At 37.4% G+C, this 14,523-nt stretch overlaps 1 protein-coding gene across 2 annotated transcripts in view; it reads left to right on the top strand.

Annotated features, from left to right (window-relative positions):
- The window catches only part of Dennd1b (DENN domain containing 1B), a 201,219-nt gene that overhangs the window by 89,527 nt on the left and 97,169 nt on the right, over nt 1-14,523 (top strand). The window contains exons 8-10 of one of the 2 annotated variants that reach the window (XM_028773786.1): nt 4,014-4,073; nt 5,199-5,252; nt 7,554-7,664. In XM_028773786.1, coding sequence (XP_028629619.1) covers nt 4,014-4,073; nt 5,199-5,252; nt 7,554-7,664 — 225 coding nt within the window. The remainder of the gene's footprint in view (nt 1-4,013; nt 4,074-5,198; nt 5,253-7,553; nt 7,665-14,523) is intronic. The other variant, XM_028773787.1, reaches the window with a different exon arrangement.

Here is a 14,523-nt window from a genome sequence, read left to right as displayed (position 1 = left end):
CACACACACACACACACACACACACACACACACACACACACACACACTTTTCTAAAATAAGGTGGGCATCACAAGATAAAGTTGCATAGTAATGTGCAGAATTCCGGCTAAAATGTCCTTGTCTTTCATTACATGTGAACACCCCTTCCAGGGTAGTTACGATCTCTGGAACTGTGATCAGCACTTGTGTGAACAAGCTTCTTGTGCCCGTGTGCTGGGATGCTCTTAGTGAGTTTCACCAGTTACATCTGCTTGGGTTGATATGCCCAGGATTTGTTGGGGCTTGTTGATATCAAACATTGTTAATAACAAAGTATGGAGGTCTCATTCATATTTTTTGTTAATTTTTCAAGTAAAATAGGCTAAAATTTTTTGATACTGTCATTATTTCTTATGAATATGTTGGGTGCTTTTCTTTCCAAGAACTAAGAAAAAATTAATAGGCCAAGAAAATTTAGTTTAGGAAATTCAACTTGAAATCTTTATTCATGTAAGACATTTTGCAGATTTGAGTGAGAATGAAATTCCTATGCTCATAAATAACTGTCCACATGCCTGTCTTGCTTCCACCGTCAGCAAGTAGCAGTACTGTCCAAGCCGTTTCTCAAGTCCCCACAGTCAGCAGTTTGATTGAGATTGATTCTACACAGTTCCCCTTAAGTTCATTCTTGCAAAGACTATTAGAGTAAACATTCTTAAACTATAAAGTTCTATGTTAAAATAATTGTAATTCCTCACTTTATTTGAAATTTAAGCATTTTCAATGGACCCTCATGTATTTGGTATTCTAGGCAACCACTCTCCCTCAGACACACATGTTAAATTAAAATTATATGACATTGTTTTCATACAGTATATCATCCCTGACCTTCCTACCCATTCTATTTCATATTTATTCTCTCTCTCTCTCTCTCTCTCTCTCTCTCTCTCTCTCTCTCTCTTCCTTCTACCCCCTCCTCTATCCAACTCTCTCTCAGAAATAATAACAGCAACAGAAGTGGAACCAAAAAACAAAACAACCAACAACCCCACAAGTATAACAAAAAATACTTTAACAAACCAAAGGCACACAACAAAACGCCACGGAATCTATTTTATATCGGCTAGTTACACCTAGGTATGGGGACTGCCCTAAAATGTGGTTGGTATAGCCAATGACACTCCATGGGAGAAAACTAATTGTCCCTTTCCCAGTAGGTATCAATTGCAAATAGATTCTTGGTTAGGAGTGGGACCTGTGTCCGTTACCTTCTCTCAGTACGTGGTTTTTTTCAGGCTCAGTACAGGCCCTGTGCATGCTGACACAGTCTCTGTGGTTTCTATGTGCATCAGTCACTTGGGGTCTGGAAGACCCTGTTTACTTGGAGTCATCATCTCTTGCTGTTAAACTCTTTCTGCTTCCTCTTCTGCCTAGATCTGAGTCTTTCAGGGAGCACTTTCCAGAGTCTCTCATTCTCTGCACAGTGTCCAGCTTTGGGTCTCTGTGTTATAGTTCCCATCTATTGTAAGAAGACCCTTGCCTGGTGGTGGCTGAGTGAGGCACTGATGCTGGGGTATAGCAGTATGTCATTAGGAGTCATTTTATTGCTAAGTCCTTCAACAGAATAGTGGTATTTAGTTTGTCCTAACCAAAACCACCCCATGAGATGGACCCCTTATGATACTACTAAAGTGACTAAGAACCTTAAAATTTTCTTTTTCTTTTTATTATTTTTTTTAATTTTGAGGCAGAGTAGTGAATACATGGTGGCTATGTTGGTCTTGAGGGAGTTCAATTTCTGTTTTTTCTGTCTTAGCTTCCCAAATAGCCAGCATACCTGCCTGCAACTTTCCATTTTATATAGAAAATCTCTAAGTTTTTGGCTTAGTTTTACAAAATTGCTTTTTCCTTTCTGTCTCACTATTGATCTCACACCTGTTTTACTATTCTAGTCAGCATCTAAAGTGAACACCATCTTCTCCATTCACTACAAAGCCCTTTGTAGTCTGGCTCGAGAACCTGCCCTGTTCCTGCTCTTAGGAAGTCCTTACCATGTGCTTGACCATGTTTGTTCTCTCTTTTGCTGACTTTTCTCTGTGTGTTTTCATTTGCTGCAAACTGCCTAAGTGGATAGAATTAATTTCCACTGGGGACTATGGAATGGAAAGTCCAGGAGACTTGGGATGTTTAACTCAACTCTGAAAGTCTTCAACAGGCATAAATGTTGCTATCTAAATAGGTTGTTGGAAGTATATAGGAAAAGCTATGATCTGCTCACCCAGACAGACTATCATGAAAAAGAACGGAAATTATGTGAGAACTAGAGAAAAGATCATGTAAGGAGAAACTCAAGATTCCTAAGTCATTGAAATGCAAATAATGTTGAGACCATGGTTAGTTGGAATGAAGTAGAGGGATGGGAGAAGTGAGGGCAACAGAGGGGTTTACGACAAGAAGACATCAGTCTCTTTAAACTATTTTGTTTATATGTAATCCAAATACACAAAGAGTGATGGAGCATATATGTGCTTAGTCAAATAACAGAAGCAGCGTGTGTAGAGGATGAATCAGTAGTGAAAATGGACTCGGGAGCTGCAGAGATGGCGCAGTAGTTAGACTCTTGGCTACTCTTGTAGAGGATAGCCTTATGCCCAGGATCCAATCAGTGGCTCATCATTGCATCTAACGCTGGTTCCAGGAGATCTGATGCCCGCCTTTGGCCTTCTAGACACCCTCACGCATGTGTACATAAATACTAACACACCTTTACAAAGTGTTCCAGTCTGTTACTGTATTTGGTTTTGGTGTGGTACCCAGGGCCATGTCATCTCCCACTGAACTGTGTTCCAAAGCCTTATTTTCTTTTTAGTAAGATAACTGTACCTGTTGATGCGCTATGCTGTGATATCTTGCTGATTCTATTAAGTATTTTTAGATTGGATATGTGAATGAAATCAAGGTTATTTGTCTTGTTTCATTTAATGAAACATTCTCCAGTTTCCCCATATTACCACAATCGACAACATTTTACTTTTAATAGCTAGACAGTAGTCTGTCATGTTTGTGCATGTGCATAAATAAAATTAGCTTTAAAATGTGTATCTATTGGTGGAAGCTAAGGTTGATTTATTTCTTGGCTATTGTGAATAGTGCTTCCATGAACAAGGGCATGCAGTATCACTGCATTGAACATGGGCTGCAGGTTTACTGATATCCCTTCTTTTGAGTGCATACTCAAGAGTGGGATTGTTAGATCAGTAGGACAGTTTCGTTTTTACCCTTTGGAGAAGCCTCCATGTTGTTTCCCATAGTGGTTTTGTGTATTCATTTCCACCAACTGTGTATCAGTGTTTTCTTTACAGTTTTCTCAGCACTTCCTTTTGTTTGCTTTAGAATATTTGCCAAACTGGAGTGAAGTGGAATATTACAGTTTTAGTTTGCATTTCTCTAGTGCTTGGTGATGTTAAACACCTTTCTATATAACTAATGACAAGTTAGACTTTTGGATTAATAGTCTGTAACAGTTTTTCCAAGCTAGAGTTATGTAATTTATTAGTAAAATACATCTGAAGTTCAGTAACTTATTTTGCTTTCAATAGCAGATTGCTATGCATCCAGTATTGTCCATTAATGATTGGCAGTTTGGGGAGCAGGGTACTTGTGAACCAGCCCTGGAGACTAATTTTATCTCACATTTTAAACTGATGTTCTTTAGCATCTTCACTGGAACTCATAGAAGTGATTATTGACCACTGAAATATTGCAGATTTTGTGAAAAGTTAATATGTAAGTGATTCTTAAAAAGTACTTTAAAATGATTAAATATCCACTGCCTTTCTACACACGGTGCAAAACTTTGCACAGGACATTTCCAGAATAGATTAGCAGGTCAGAATTTAGAATGTCCTATATAATGAATGTCACTCAGATACTCTCAGTGGATGATGTAGCAACATGGGTTTTCCTCAGTACACTGGAATGATTTCATGTAAGCTTCCCCTTTGAAGTAAAATACTCATTTTTCTCTCATAAGAACCAAGAACTATTTATTGCCAGTGAGCAAGTTCTGAAAGATGACCCCTCACTAATGCCGGTGAGTGAACAGGATGCTGACTTCTGCAATCACTCCTCTGAGATCATTATGCCTTTATGATTCACTGTGGTTCTTTGGAAAATGGAAATGGACTATTAACAATAATCAATTAGAATTTGTTTTCTGTTTATATTCTTTTCTCTAATGTTCTGAGCACAATATTATGAAAAACACAGCCAAATAAAGATGTTTAATAGAACTAATCTTGCATTCTCTCTTTTTAGTAGTATGCTGACGTATATTCATTGCATGAGATTCCTGTCACAATTATTTCTGGTCACGAGATATCTTGTGATTCATTTCATACTTTTCTTCTACCCTGGAAAATTATGCACTGTGCCTCTGTGAAAGAGCCTCTGACTAGTGCAGCTCTGTTCAAACTACTGTTGAGCATTTCTCGTCCTATCTTTAGATATAAAACAATAGTAAATATATTCTTATATAATTAAGGCATTAAATCATTTAGCAAACTATGAACAAAAACGAGAGCAGTCGGATGATTGCGCTTTGATTTGGATAGATAATGTGTTCTTTGGGACACTGAAGTATCCTTTTCATGTAAATATCTGATGATATTGCTTTGTTTAATCTGGAAGTGAATATTTATTAGTGAATCCATAAGGTCATAGTTTTAGATAGAAAATACATTTAAAAATTTCAATTAGTGAAAGATTATCTTTCATTTTTTTTTTTCTGAATAGTACACTTGCTACAAAGTGTATATACTATAGTTTATCTTAGAAACCCAGGAGATGGTAGATTTTATAGACTCTTCAAATAGTCTGCCTTCATTTTTGAATCTATGTAAATATATTTCAAAAATACATGTATATATATGTAACCTTTTGGTAATGTATATTTTTTTGTCTTAATATTTGTACAGATTCTTATTCTGCTTCTGGCCAGTTTCAAAGGCTCCTATTTTGGGCCCATCACTTCTTGAATTAGACTGTAATAATTGAAGCTATTTAGCTCTGTCATGTCATCTAAGACTCTCTCCCATTTACCAAGTCCAGAATGTTAGTTTGTGGCCTTCACCAGTCAGTGTTTTTTCTTATTTTTATTGCAAATTATATGGAAAATGAAATGTAATCTTTTCCTCCTGTGCTTCCTTTCTGCTGATAGCACTCCTGTTTCATCACACCTGACGTAACTGGACTCCCAACGATACCGGAGAGTGTAAGTGTCTGCTCTCTACTTCCAAAATTGTTATTACCAATGTCTGTGACCAGGGTGGCTAGTTTAGGGACAAACATACTTAGCTCCTGAGCGTGGTTGTCTGAAACGTGAGGAAGTGTCAAGGCCTGGCTTCCACTAGTCAGGAAGAATGCTAACAGGAAAATTTTGCACTTTACAGTCATCTTGGTAAATGGACTATTGCATTTTAGACTTCCTCTTTGTAACTTTGTTTAAATCGTTAGTGTCCCGGTTTTTGATTTCATGCTTTTAATTTAATGCAGTAGAGATTTTATTAGACTTGAGGATATTGTAAGAAATAATGCCTGTTACATTGCTAATTGTAGCTATATTGGAAATACTTTGTGTTTCTTAAAAGTTATCCAAGTTGGGATTTTTTATAGGAGCTCTCAACGACAGGTAGAAGTGATAGACATCCTTCCATGTCGTTTGATAACTGTGGGAAAGGAAAAGACTCCCTTTATTTTTTCTTAGAACATTAAAATAAATCTGTTATAAACCATCAAATGAAAGTAAAGTTAGCAGGAAGGGTCCTTCAGATTACTTGTATTAACTCAGATGGGTACTGTTTTCTATAAGTTACATGCATTTACCTCAGGTGGTTGCTATTTTCATACAGTTTTCAAACGTTTGTAACATTTGCTTTCTCAAACATTTGAGTAGTGAACGAAGGCAGAGAATATAAAGGTAAACTTTCCTTGTGTACATGTGTGGATGGGTTTGTGTGTTTGGGTACCCATGTGTACACAGCCATGTGTATGTGGGTGCATAAGTAGGCCAGAGGTCAGCATTAGATGTCCTTCTCTGTTATCCCTATCTTGTTTTGTGAGAAAGGCTGCAGCTGGTGCTCATAAATCCTTCTGAAACCCAAGTGCTAATTTTATAGGATATATGTATGTATGTATGTGTGTGTATGTATGTATTCATGCATGTATGTATGTATGTATGTATGTATGTATGTATGTATGTGTGACAGAGAGTGGGGGAAGGGAAATATGAGTGAATTAGTGTAGGTCAGATGACAAGTTATGAGTTTAACCCTCTCCTTCTACCATCTGGGTCCCAGTAGTTGAACTCAGGTCATCAGGTTTGAAGGCAAGTGCCTTACCTGCCGAGCTAAATGACAGCTCTAATTTTATCTTTTGATACTATTATTTTCAAATATTTAAAGAAACAAGCTTTCTATTAAAAACTGGTTACTGAGAATATAAAAAATAAAGTTTTATGCTATCACTGGCACACTCTTCCACTGTCCTGTTGAAGGAAACAGAATAGAAGCATCCACAGTGCTGTATATTGAGGGCAACAGTTTTCCACGTAGAGATGGCCAGTCTTTGTGATGATAACAAATGTAGCTCTGTTGTAGGTTGCAAAGGTAATGTTGTATATGGAGCTGAGTCAGTAGGTGAAGGAAGCTTCAGAGAAAATGGGAAGCAAGCCTCTTCCCACCAGTTGAACACCACTCACTGAGCTTCAGATTTTATTTATTTGAGATGCCACAATTGTCTCTTAAGACCTCTGCCTTTTACAGGTTTGAGAGATGGATCTCTTACGTTTTGGCTCAAAAACCTTTCAGTCTTTCAGATCTTTACCCACCATCCTCTACATATTCTGTGCATTATATTTGCTTCGGACATGCCCTAACAATGTATCTCATCCCTGGTGTTTTTGTTTGTTTGTTTTGTAGTGGAAGTCTAACAGGTGTATTAACTTGAGGAATCAATTTAGAATATCACAAAGTTATATTGGATTATTATAGTAAAAAGGAAGCCTGATTGGATGTAAAACCTACATATTTTCTTTAATAATGAAGCAAAGAACTGCATATAAATCCACCTTCTCCATTGGGTACCTTTAGTACCCAAGAGGGAATGGTAGAAATGAAGTAATTCCAGTATGGTCTTCCAGCGTAGCAGTTTCACAGACGTTTGTGTAGATGTGAACCCCCGGGGGTAGTTGGTTAAACTGGGATCCTTGGATACATGCTCTAAAGATCGGGTTTCAGTTGGCACTGGGGAGATTGCACTGTGGGGAGGAAAACTGGGATGTGTGTGGGATCCTGTGAGCATCCTTTCGAGAAATACTTTATAGAGTAGGTAATGTTTTAAATGACAGTAGAATGTACTGTGCTTATGTCTGCAGCTGGTGTTAGATTTAATTATTTTTAATGAATGCCACTTCTAATAATATTGTCTTTTGAACATTAAGGCTGATAAATGTATAAAATGTTTTCCCCTGTATTCATGTGTACGGAAGCTCAAACAGTTCTTTTCCCTCGTGCAGAGAAACCTGACAGAGTACTTTGTTGCCGTGGATGTGAACAACATGCTGCGGCTGTACGCCAGCATGCTGCATGAGAGGCGCATCATTATTACCTCAAGCAAATTAAGCACTGTAAGTCCTTCACGCTTGCGCCTGTGACTGACACATACTGAGTGCTTCACAAAAAGACCTCAACACCTCTGCAGACTTAGAATTGTGCTCTGTGTACTTAAAAGACAATATCTGCATATTTTTAATATATAATTTTAATCTGGCTCTTGAAGTATAAAGGTTTGATTTATAGAAGGCTTCTCGGGTGCATTAAGTCAGGTTAATTATTTTTCCTTATCAGGAGAAGAGGTTTTTTTTTTCTCTCTCTCTCTTTTTAAACTCTCTGGAGTTCATTTTAGTGCCTTGATCACATAGAGAACTCTTAAGAGCTATTATGAGATCTTTATTATTCACTTGTAGCTTTTTTCATTGGAGCTACTTGAAAGACACTATGGGCCATGATAATAGCTGCTATCTTAACCAGGTAATAGCAGATTCATCTTTGTCGCCTCGCGGGGCCTAGGAGGGGATCCTATAATAGTTCTGGTGTGGAGGAGCTCTTCAGGCTGATAATAACTTAAAAGTCAAAGTAGCATTTTTATCAGTCACAGGTTTTATGGCACTCAGTCTGATGTTCTACTGGAAGCTCTTCATTACTGTGAGAAAGGCAGGAATACAAGGGCTTTTCTCAGGCTATAGAAGAGGATTCAAAAGTATTTTGCTAGAGTTCATATTTTCAGTTTATTTTTTTCTTCACTAAATATAAAATTTAAGTATTTTCAAATTCAAAATGTGTAAAATAAATCAAGTTATTTGAATAAACTGTGATATATGAAAACCATTATTAAATATTTTGTTTCTTCATACATTTATTTTATGCAAAATAAAACTACTTTCAATATTTTATTCCATAATAGAAATAAAATTCAGCTCATGTCATCCCAGTTGGGTCCTGGGAGCCTCTTGCTTTCCTGGCATCTGAGACTTTCTAGTGGCTACTCCCAGTTCCCCATCCTCCACTGGTACATACCTCCATTCAATTTCCTGACCCTCTGTACTTCTCCCCATCTCCTCCTACACCTGATCCTGCCCCCTTTTTTCCTCCCCCTCAACTCTCCCTCCCAAGTCCCTCGCTCCACCTCCTATGATTTTGTTCCCCCTTATAAGGAGGGCTGAAGCATCCACACTTTGGTTTTCCTTCTTCTTGAGCTTCATATTATCTATGAATTGTATCATGGGTATTCCGAGCTTTTTTCCTAATATCCACTAATCAGTGAGTGCATACCATGTGTGTTCTTTTGTGACTGAGTTACCTCACTCAGGATGATATTTTCTAGTTCTATCCATTTGCCTGCAAAATTTCATGAGGTCATTGTTTTCAATAGCTGAGTAGTGCTCCATTGTGTAAATGTTCCAGATTTACTGTATCCATTCCTCTATTGAGGGACATCTGAGTTATTTTCAGCTTCTGGCTATTAAAAATAAGACTGTTATGAACATAGTGGAGCATATGTCCTTGTTATATGTTGGAACATCTTCTGAGTATATGGGTTTTCAACCCCATTGAAAGAACAACAATATCAACCAAACAGATTCTTCAGAGCTCCCAAGGTCTAAACTACCAACCAAAGAGTACACATGGAGAGACCCATGGCTCCAGATGTACATGTAGTAGAGGATTGCCTTATCTGGCATCAATGGGAAGGGAGGCCTTTGGTCTTGTGGTGACTGGATGCCCCAGTGTAGGGGAATGCTAGGGTGGTGAGGTGGGAATGGGTAGGTAGAGAGCAGAGCAGAGGGGAGGGGGGATGGGCTTTGAGGTTATTGGAGGGGAAACTGAAAAGGGGGATAACATTTGAAATGTAAATACATCAAATAAAAATATATATATAACATATATATATTAATATTTATATATATTTATATATTATAGATATTGGAAATATATATATTAAAAATATATAACAAAAAAAGAAATAAAAGTCTTCTTTTAGAAAATTCTAGCATTTTAGACCACATAGAGTTTTAAGATTCTTCCAGGTTATCAAGTTAATGTTTAATTACAAGGAGGATATTTTCTTGGGCTGGAGAGCTGGCTCAGTGGTTGAGGTTAAGAGTAGCTTTTCTTGCAGAGCTGGGGTTTGGTCCCAGCACCCACGTGGTGGCTCATAGTGGTTTGTAACATCAGTTTGAGGGGATTTGGTGCCCTCTTCTGGCCTTTATGGGCTCAAGGCATACATATGGTACATGCAGATATGCAGGCAAACTTTATATACCTTAAAACTTTAAAAAAAAAAAAAAAGAAAAACAAAACAAAAACCCAGGGCATTTTCAAAGAAGTTAAATCACCACCCCCAAACCTTAAAAGCTATTGGGGATCCAAGTGTGAAAGAAAACAGGCCGTCATTCTTTGTGTGGAGCTACCCCTGCCACCCTAGAGTCAGATGCATGCAAGCCTGAGATACCGAGGAAGTGATACTCTTATAATCATTATCTTTTAAGTTGGAAATATGTTCATATTCAAAATAATTCTGTGTAAAGGAGATTCTATGTAAATATGAGGTGGTAGCATCAGAACGTAAGTACTAGTGAGTGGCCCCCGTTCCGTTTCCTCTAAAAGGTGCTGAGGAATCCATCTGACTGATTCTCACTCTGCCATTCAGGGTTGGCTGCTCATGAGGGACTAATCTTTATCCCCTTCCAGCTCCTCCTTATTCTCCACACATAATAAGTTCAGGATTTTAAAGATATTTCTGATAGGAATTATTCTCATGTTGACAAAGATTGTTATAAGAGCTGTCTTATAGTTTTAGAAAGTAATTCATGCATGCAATATTTTTGTGCCTGGCACTGTCCTAGTCACTATAAATTCAGCAGTAAGACAACCAAGGACAGTTTGTGTGTTCTTATTATACTGGCATGAAATATATAAACAGCTGAACAAAAAAAGCATCTATTGTGTCATGTGGAATATGTACCAAGTTATAAAATATGAGTATGTACAAGCTGGAGGTGAACGGTAGGTTTGTGTTTTGTAGAAAGTGTGTGTTTGGGTGGAATACATCCTTAATGAGGTAGAATTCAAACAGATTTGGAACAAAGCAGGGAATGAACTCTTTGGGTGAAATACAATGGCTGTTTAGGAAAACACATCCAGGGTTTTGAAAAATTCCAGTATCTTTCCTGGTTTTTAATATATAACCCGTTCTTAATGATGGGGTAACCTGTCTTTGACTTTGCTTCTTCACACGTGAAGTGAGAGGAACAGCCATCTTGACCTGCTTGGTTGGCTGTTGAGAGTAAGGAGACACACCTATAGGAAATGATTAGGATTATGTCTGCATGGTTTGCATGGTCAGTGTTTATTAATGCAACATTGTTAGTATTCCTGAATTATTATTTTAAAAAGCAGATGTTAATAAAGCTTGTTATTACACAGAATTATTTCCAGTGTTCAAGGTGGGCCTCGTATCAATTGTTTATGGCAATCCTTGAAAATGAGTGGTACCATCTCTAAGTTATAGTTCTCTTTTGGTTTAATTCTGGGACTGTAGAGTTGATAAAATAAACATAATTCAAATTTGCTTTTATAATCTCTCCACCCTTCTTGTGTGTGGGAAGGGGCTTTATACTACCTTGAACAACTTTCTTGTATATGTAGTCTGAATAAATGCAACTGCTATAAATTATATACAGAGTGACATATAAGGTTAAGGTCTTATAAAGTAGAGGAAAACTATTTATTTAAAAAGATAGTTTAATGAAATCACTAAAACACACAAAGGAAGAATAGTAATTGCCTTGGTTTTTGCATTTTTGTTTTTTCATATATCATAGATACTTTGTCATGCTCACCATTACTGTAGGAAGCTGTGTTTGACAGCTCCTGATTACTTTGTACATCTGTAGTCAGCACTTGAGTTACTATGAAGAATGAATATGCGCTAAAGTGCCTTAACGTTCATAATTTTATTGTTACTTTGTAAGGCTGTTTTCCTTTGGCCATTACTCTTTGTCCATCATAATTTTCACAATTAAAATAGATACAAGCCTTGGGACTTGCTGAGGATTTTCACTTGCTGGTGTCTGGTGGTAGTGAATCAGCTAACTTGAAGATGACTTTCTTCATATTATGTTTGTAGTTAAGATAATTTATAGTCTTTCATATAGGTATAAACGTTACAATTAGTTTTAAGTTATGTAAACCAGTTATCAATTCCTTTATGTTTCAGAACTTTTAATGAGCCCTTTCCCACTCATAGAACTGTGGTATAGTGTTAGTATTACATTTTTTTCATGTGCTTAAGCGTAATGGGTTAGGACAACATCGGTTTTGCTTGTATTTTTTGATGTATATATTGCTAAGGACACAGAATGGCCTCTGTAAGACCCAAACAAGCTTGTTGATTTTATGCATGCTGTAGGTAGGCAGGCCTAATGTTTTAAGGCAGAGTGAATCCTAGAAGACTAGCACAACATCATCTTATGGTCTCATCTATTCAAAGCAGAGGAATAAATCATGATCCTACACAGTTGTATCAGTTGACTTATTGCTGTTTTGTGACTGTAGATCGGGAGAACTGCTGTTTAAAGCCATGTCATGGGTTCTCAAATCAGTCAGGCGTGAAGCCTTGTCATATGCCTCTGTAATTGTACCTCACAGACTTCCTCTAACTAGTCAGCTGGGGCTGTGCATTTTGTCTCAAACACCCAGCTGGCCAGCATCTGACAGGAGCTCTTTCTCATCATCCTGTCAGTAATATGTTAACTAGGGCGTACATTTATGGTTTGTAGAAGCAGGTAAAAGCAATGTATCTCTTTAAAGCAGATGTCTAAATGTTAGCATTATTTTGACCAATATATAATAGGTAAGTATCATCCTCTTAACAATGTATCCATACCATTTACAGACATTTGATTGTACATGCATACTATTTCTGGAATATTTAGACTGAGTGGTATGCTATGAGCGCTGGAATTGTGTTAATAAATTGTATGTTCTTTGTTATTGCTGCCCCCAGGCATGCAAGCATATGCTTTTCTCTCACCTTCTCATTAATTCTATCAAGGGCATATGTAGAAAGACATCTTGTGATCAGAAAATCAGCTATTATATAGTAGTTTTTGTAGACTTTGAATAAGAAAGTCCAGAACATTTTAACATCATTTTCTGCATTTGATATATTCATTTTTCTTCTCTTGGTAGAGACATGTGTATCTTCATCTAACTGAAACTTCAAGCACAGTGTCCTCTTCTAGGGATTAAGACTGAGCAGTTGTTGAGAGAACAGAATGTACCTAGCTTTGCTTCCTGATTGAAATTTTTGAAGTGCTTTTGTTCTGTGTTTTTCAGACTGCAGCAGAAAAGTACAGTGAAAACTTTGTATCTGGAATTTTCTTAGAGGTCTTATAGGAGCATTTTAAAATTCTGCATTGTCCTAAAATCTCCATAATCTGAATAAGTTCCCAAAACTGTGGCTAATGACTCTGCTTACCAGTATATTATTTGACATATGTACACTGCCTTTCTGAGCAGTCTATCTCCATCAGCACTTTGTGAATATGATTAAGTGTGGAAATGGCTGTGATGAGGTTCTTGTGAAACGCTTTGCAGGAAGGCATGTGTGCAGGGTGCTGCTGCTGCAGCTGCTGGTGATGAGTGGTGATGGACGAGGAGGAGGAGGAGGAGGAGGAGGAGGAGGAGGAGGAGGAGGAGGAGGAGGAGGAGGAGGAGGCAGAAGAGGAAGAGGCCTTTTAAAAAACTGCGAGCACCTCTATTTCCCCTCTCTCAGAGTTTCCCTGTTTCCCCGGGAAGTGTGCACCTTTTCCTGGCTGAGTTTAGCAGCCTTTGTCTTTTGAAAGCATACAGTTGGCCTTCACTTCATACAGCAGGAGGTTTTGTGTGACAGCCATGGAGTCCTGTTAGAGGTGAATTCAGTTACCATGCAGATTCTATCAGCTTTGCTCCTATTGATCTTGGAGGATGTCTGTTAGCTCTGTTACCTTTTATATAGAATGATGACTTAATTTTATGCTACTGATGATTATAATAAACCTATCTATCTGTCTATCTATCTGTCATCATCTATCTATCTATCTATCTATCTATCTATCTATCTATCTATCTATCTATCTATCTGTCTGTCTTTGCCATTCTTTGTCCAAAGTACTGCTAAAGATAACTTGGTTTCTGTGTTTGTATGGTTTCTTCTTTTTTCATGTTTGTGTTGGAGTTTGGCAGCATGTCTCTTTTGATGTGCATGCCAGTTATAAACTGTCAAGTAGTTGACTAGAGATGCTGCACTTACCATTTTCAAAGAGAACTCATCTGTTTTGATAATCATGTCTTATTGCTTAGGGCTGATTTGGTAAGTGACCTCATCCACTTATGCATCTTCCCCAACAGAGCTCTATAGACTCTGCTTCTGTAATTCTTTTTTCTCTGATCCCTGTTTCTATTCTAGCTGCCCACTGTCTTAGTTAAGGAAACTATCACTTCCCACAAACGTTCCTTTTGGTAACATATATTGATTGCTAACATCTCAATTCGCATAAGATGGTATCAATATCGTTTCTGTAACACTGTGTAGTGTGAGTTAGTCATCCTTATGCGCAATGATTTAAAATGATTTAATTATCACTTACTATGTGATAAGTGCTGTTGATGCCTAAAGTGGGTAGTTAAAAAAGGGAACTTATAAAACTCAGGCAAGCTTTCCATCCTCATAAAACTAGTGTGTGACTAAACTAATCTGTCTGACTCTCAAAGAATGTATTCTCACCCTTCATGCAGTTTTGCCCTTTTACCATGACTGTCTTATAAAACCAAATATATCTTTAGGCTTTTTCCTAGTGTATTATCATTCCCACTAATGAACTTCAGAATTTCATTTTTTAAAACATCTGAGCAATATTCCATAGTGTAAATGTACATTTTCTT

Source organism: Grammomys surdaster, unplaced genomic scaffold (genome assembly GCF_004785775.1).
Source record: "Grammomys surdaster isolate TR1022 unplaced genomic scaffold, NIH_TR_1.0 234, whole genome shotgun sequence".
Lineage (NCBI taxonomy): Eukaryota > Metazoa > Chordata > Mammalia > Rodentia > Muridae > Grammomys > Grammomys surdaster.
The sequence above is the reverse complement of the archived record's forward strand: the minus strand, read 5'-3'. Positions and strand labels throughout refer to the sequence as shown.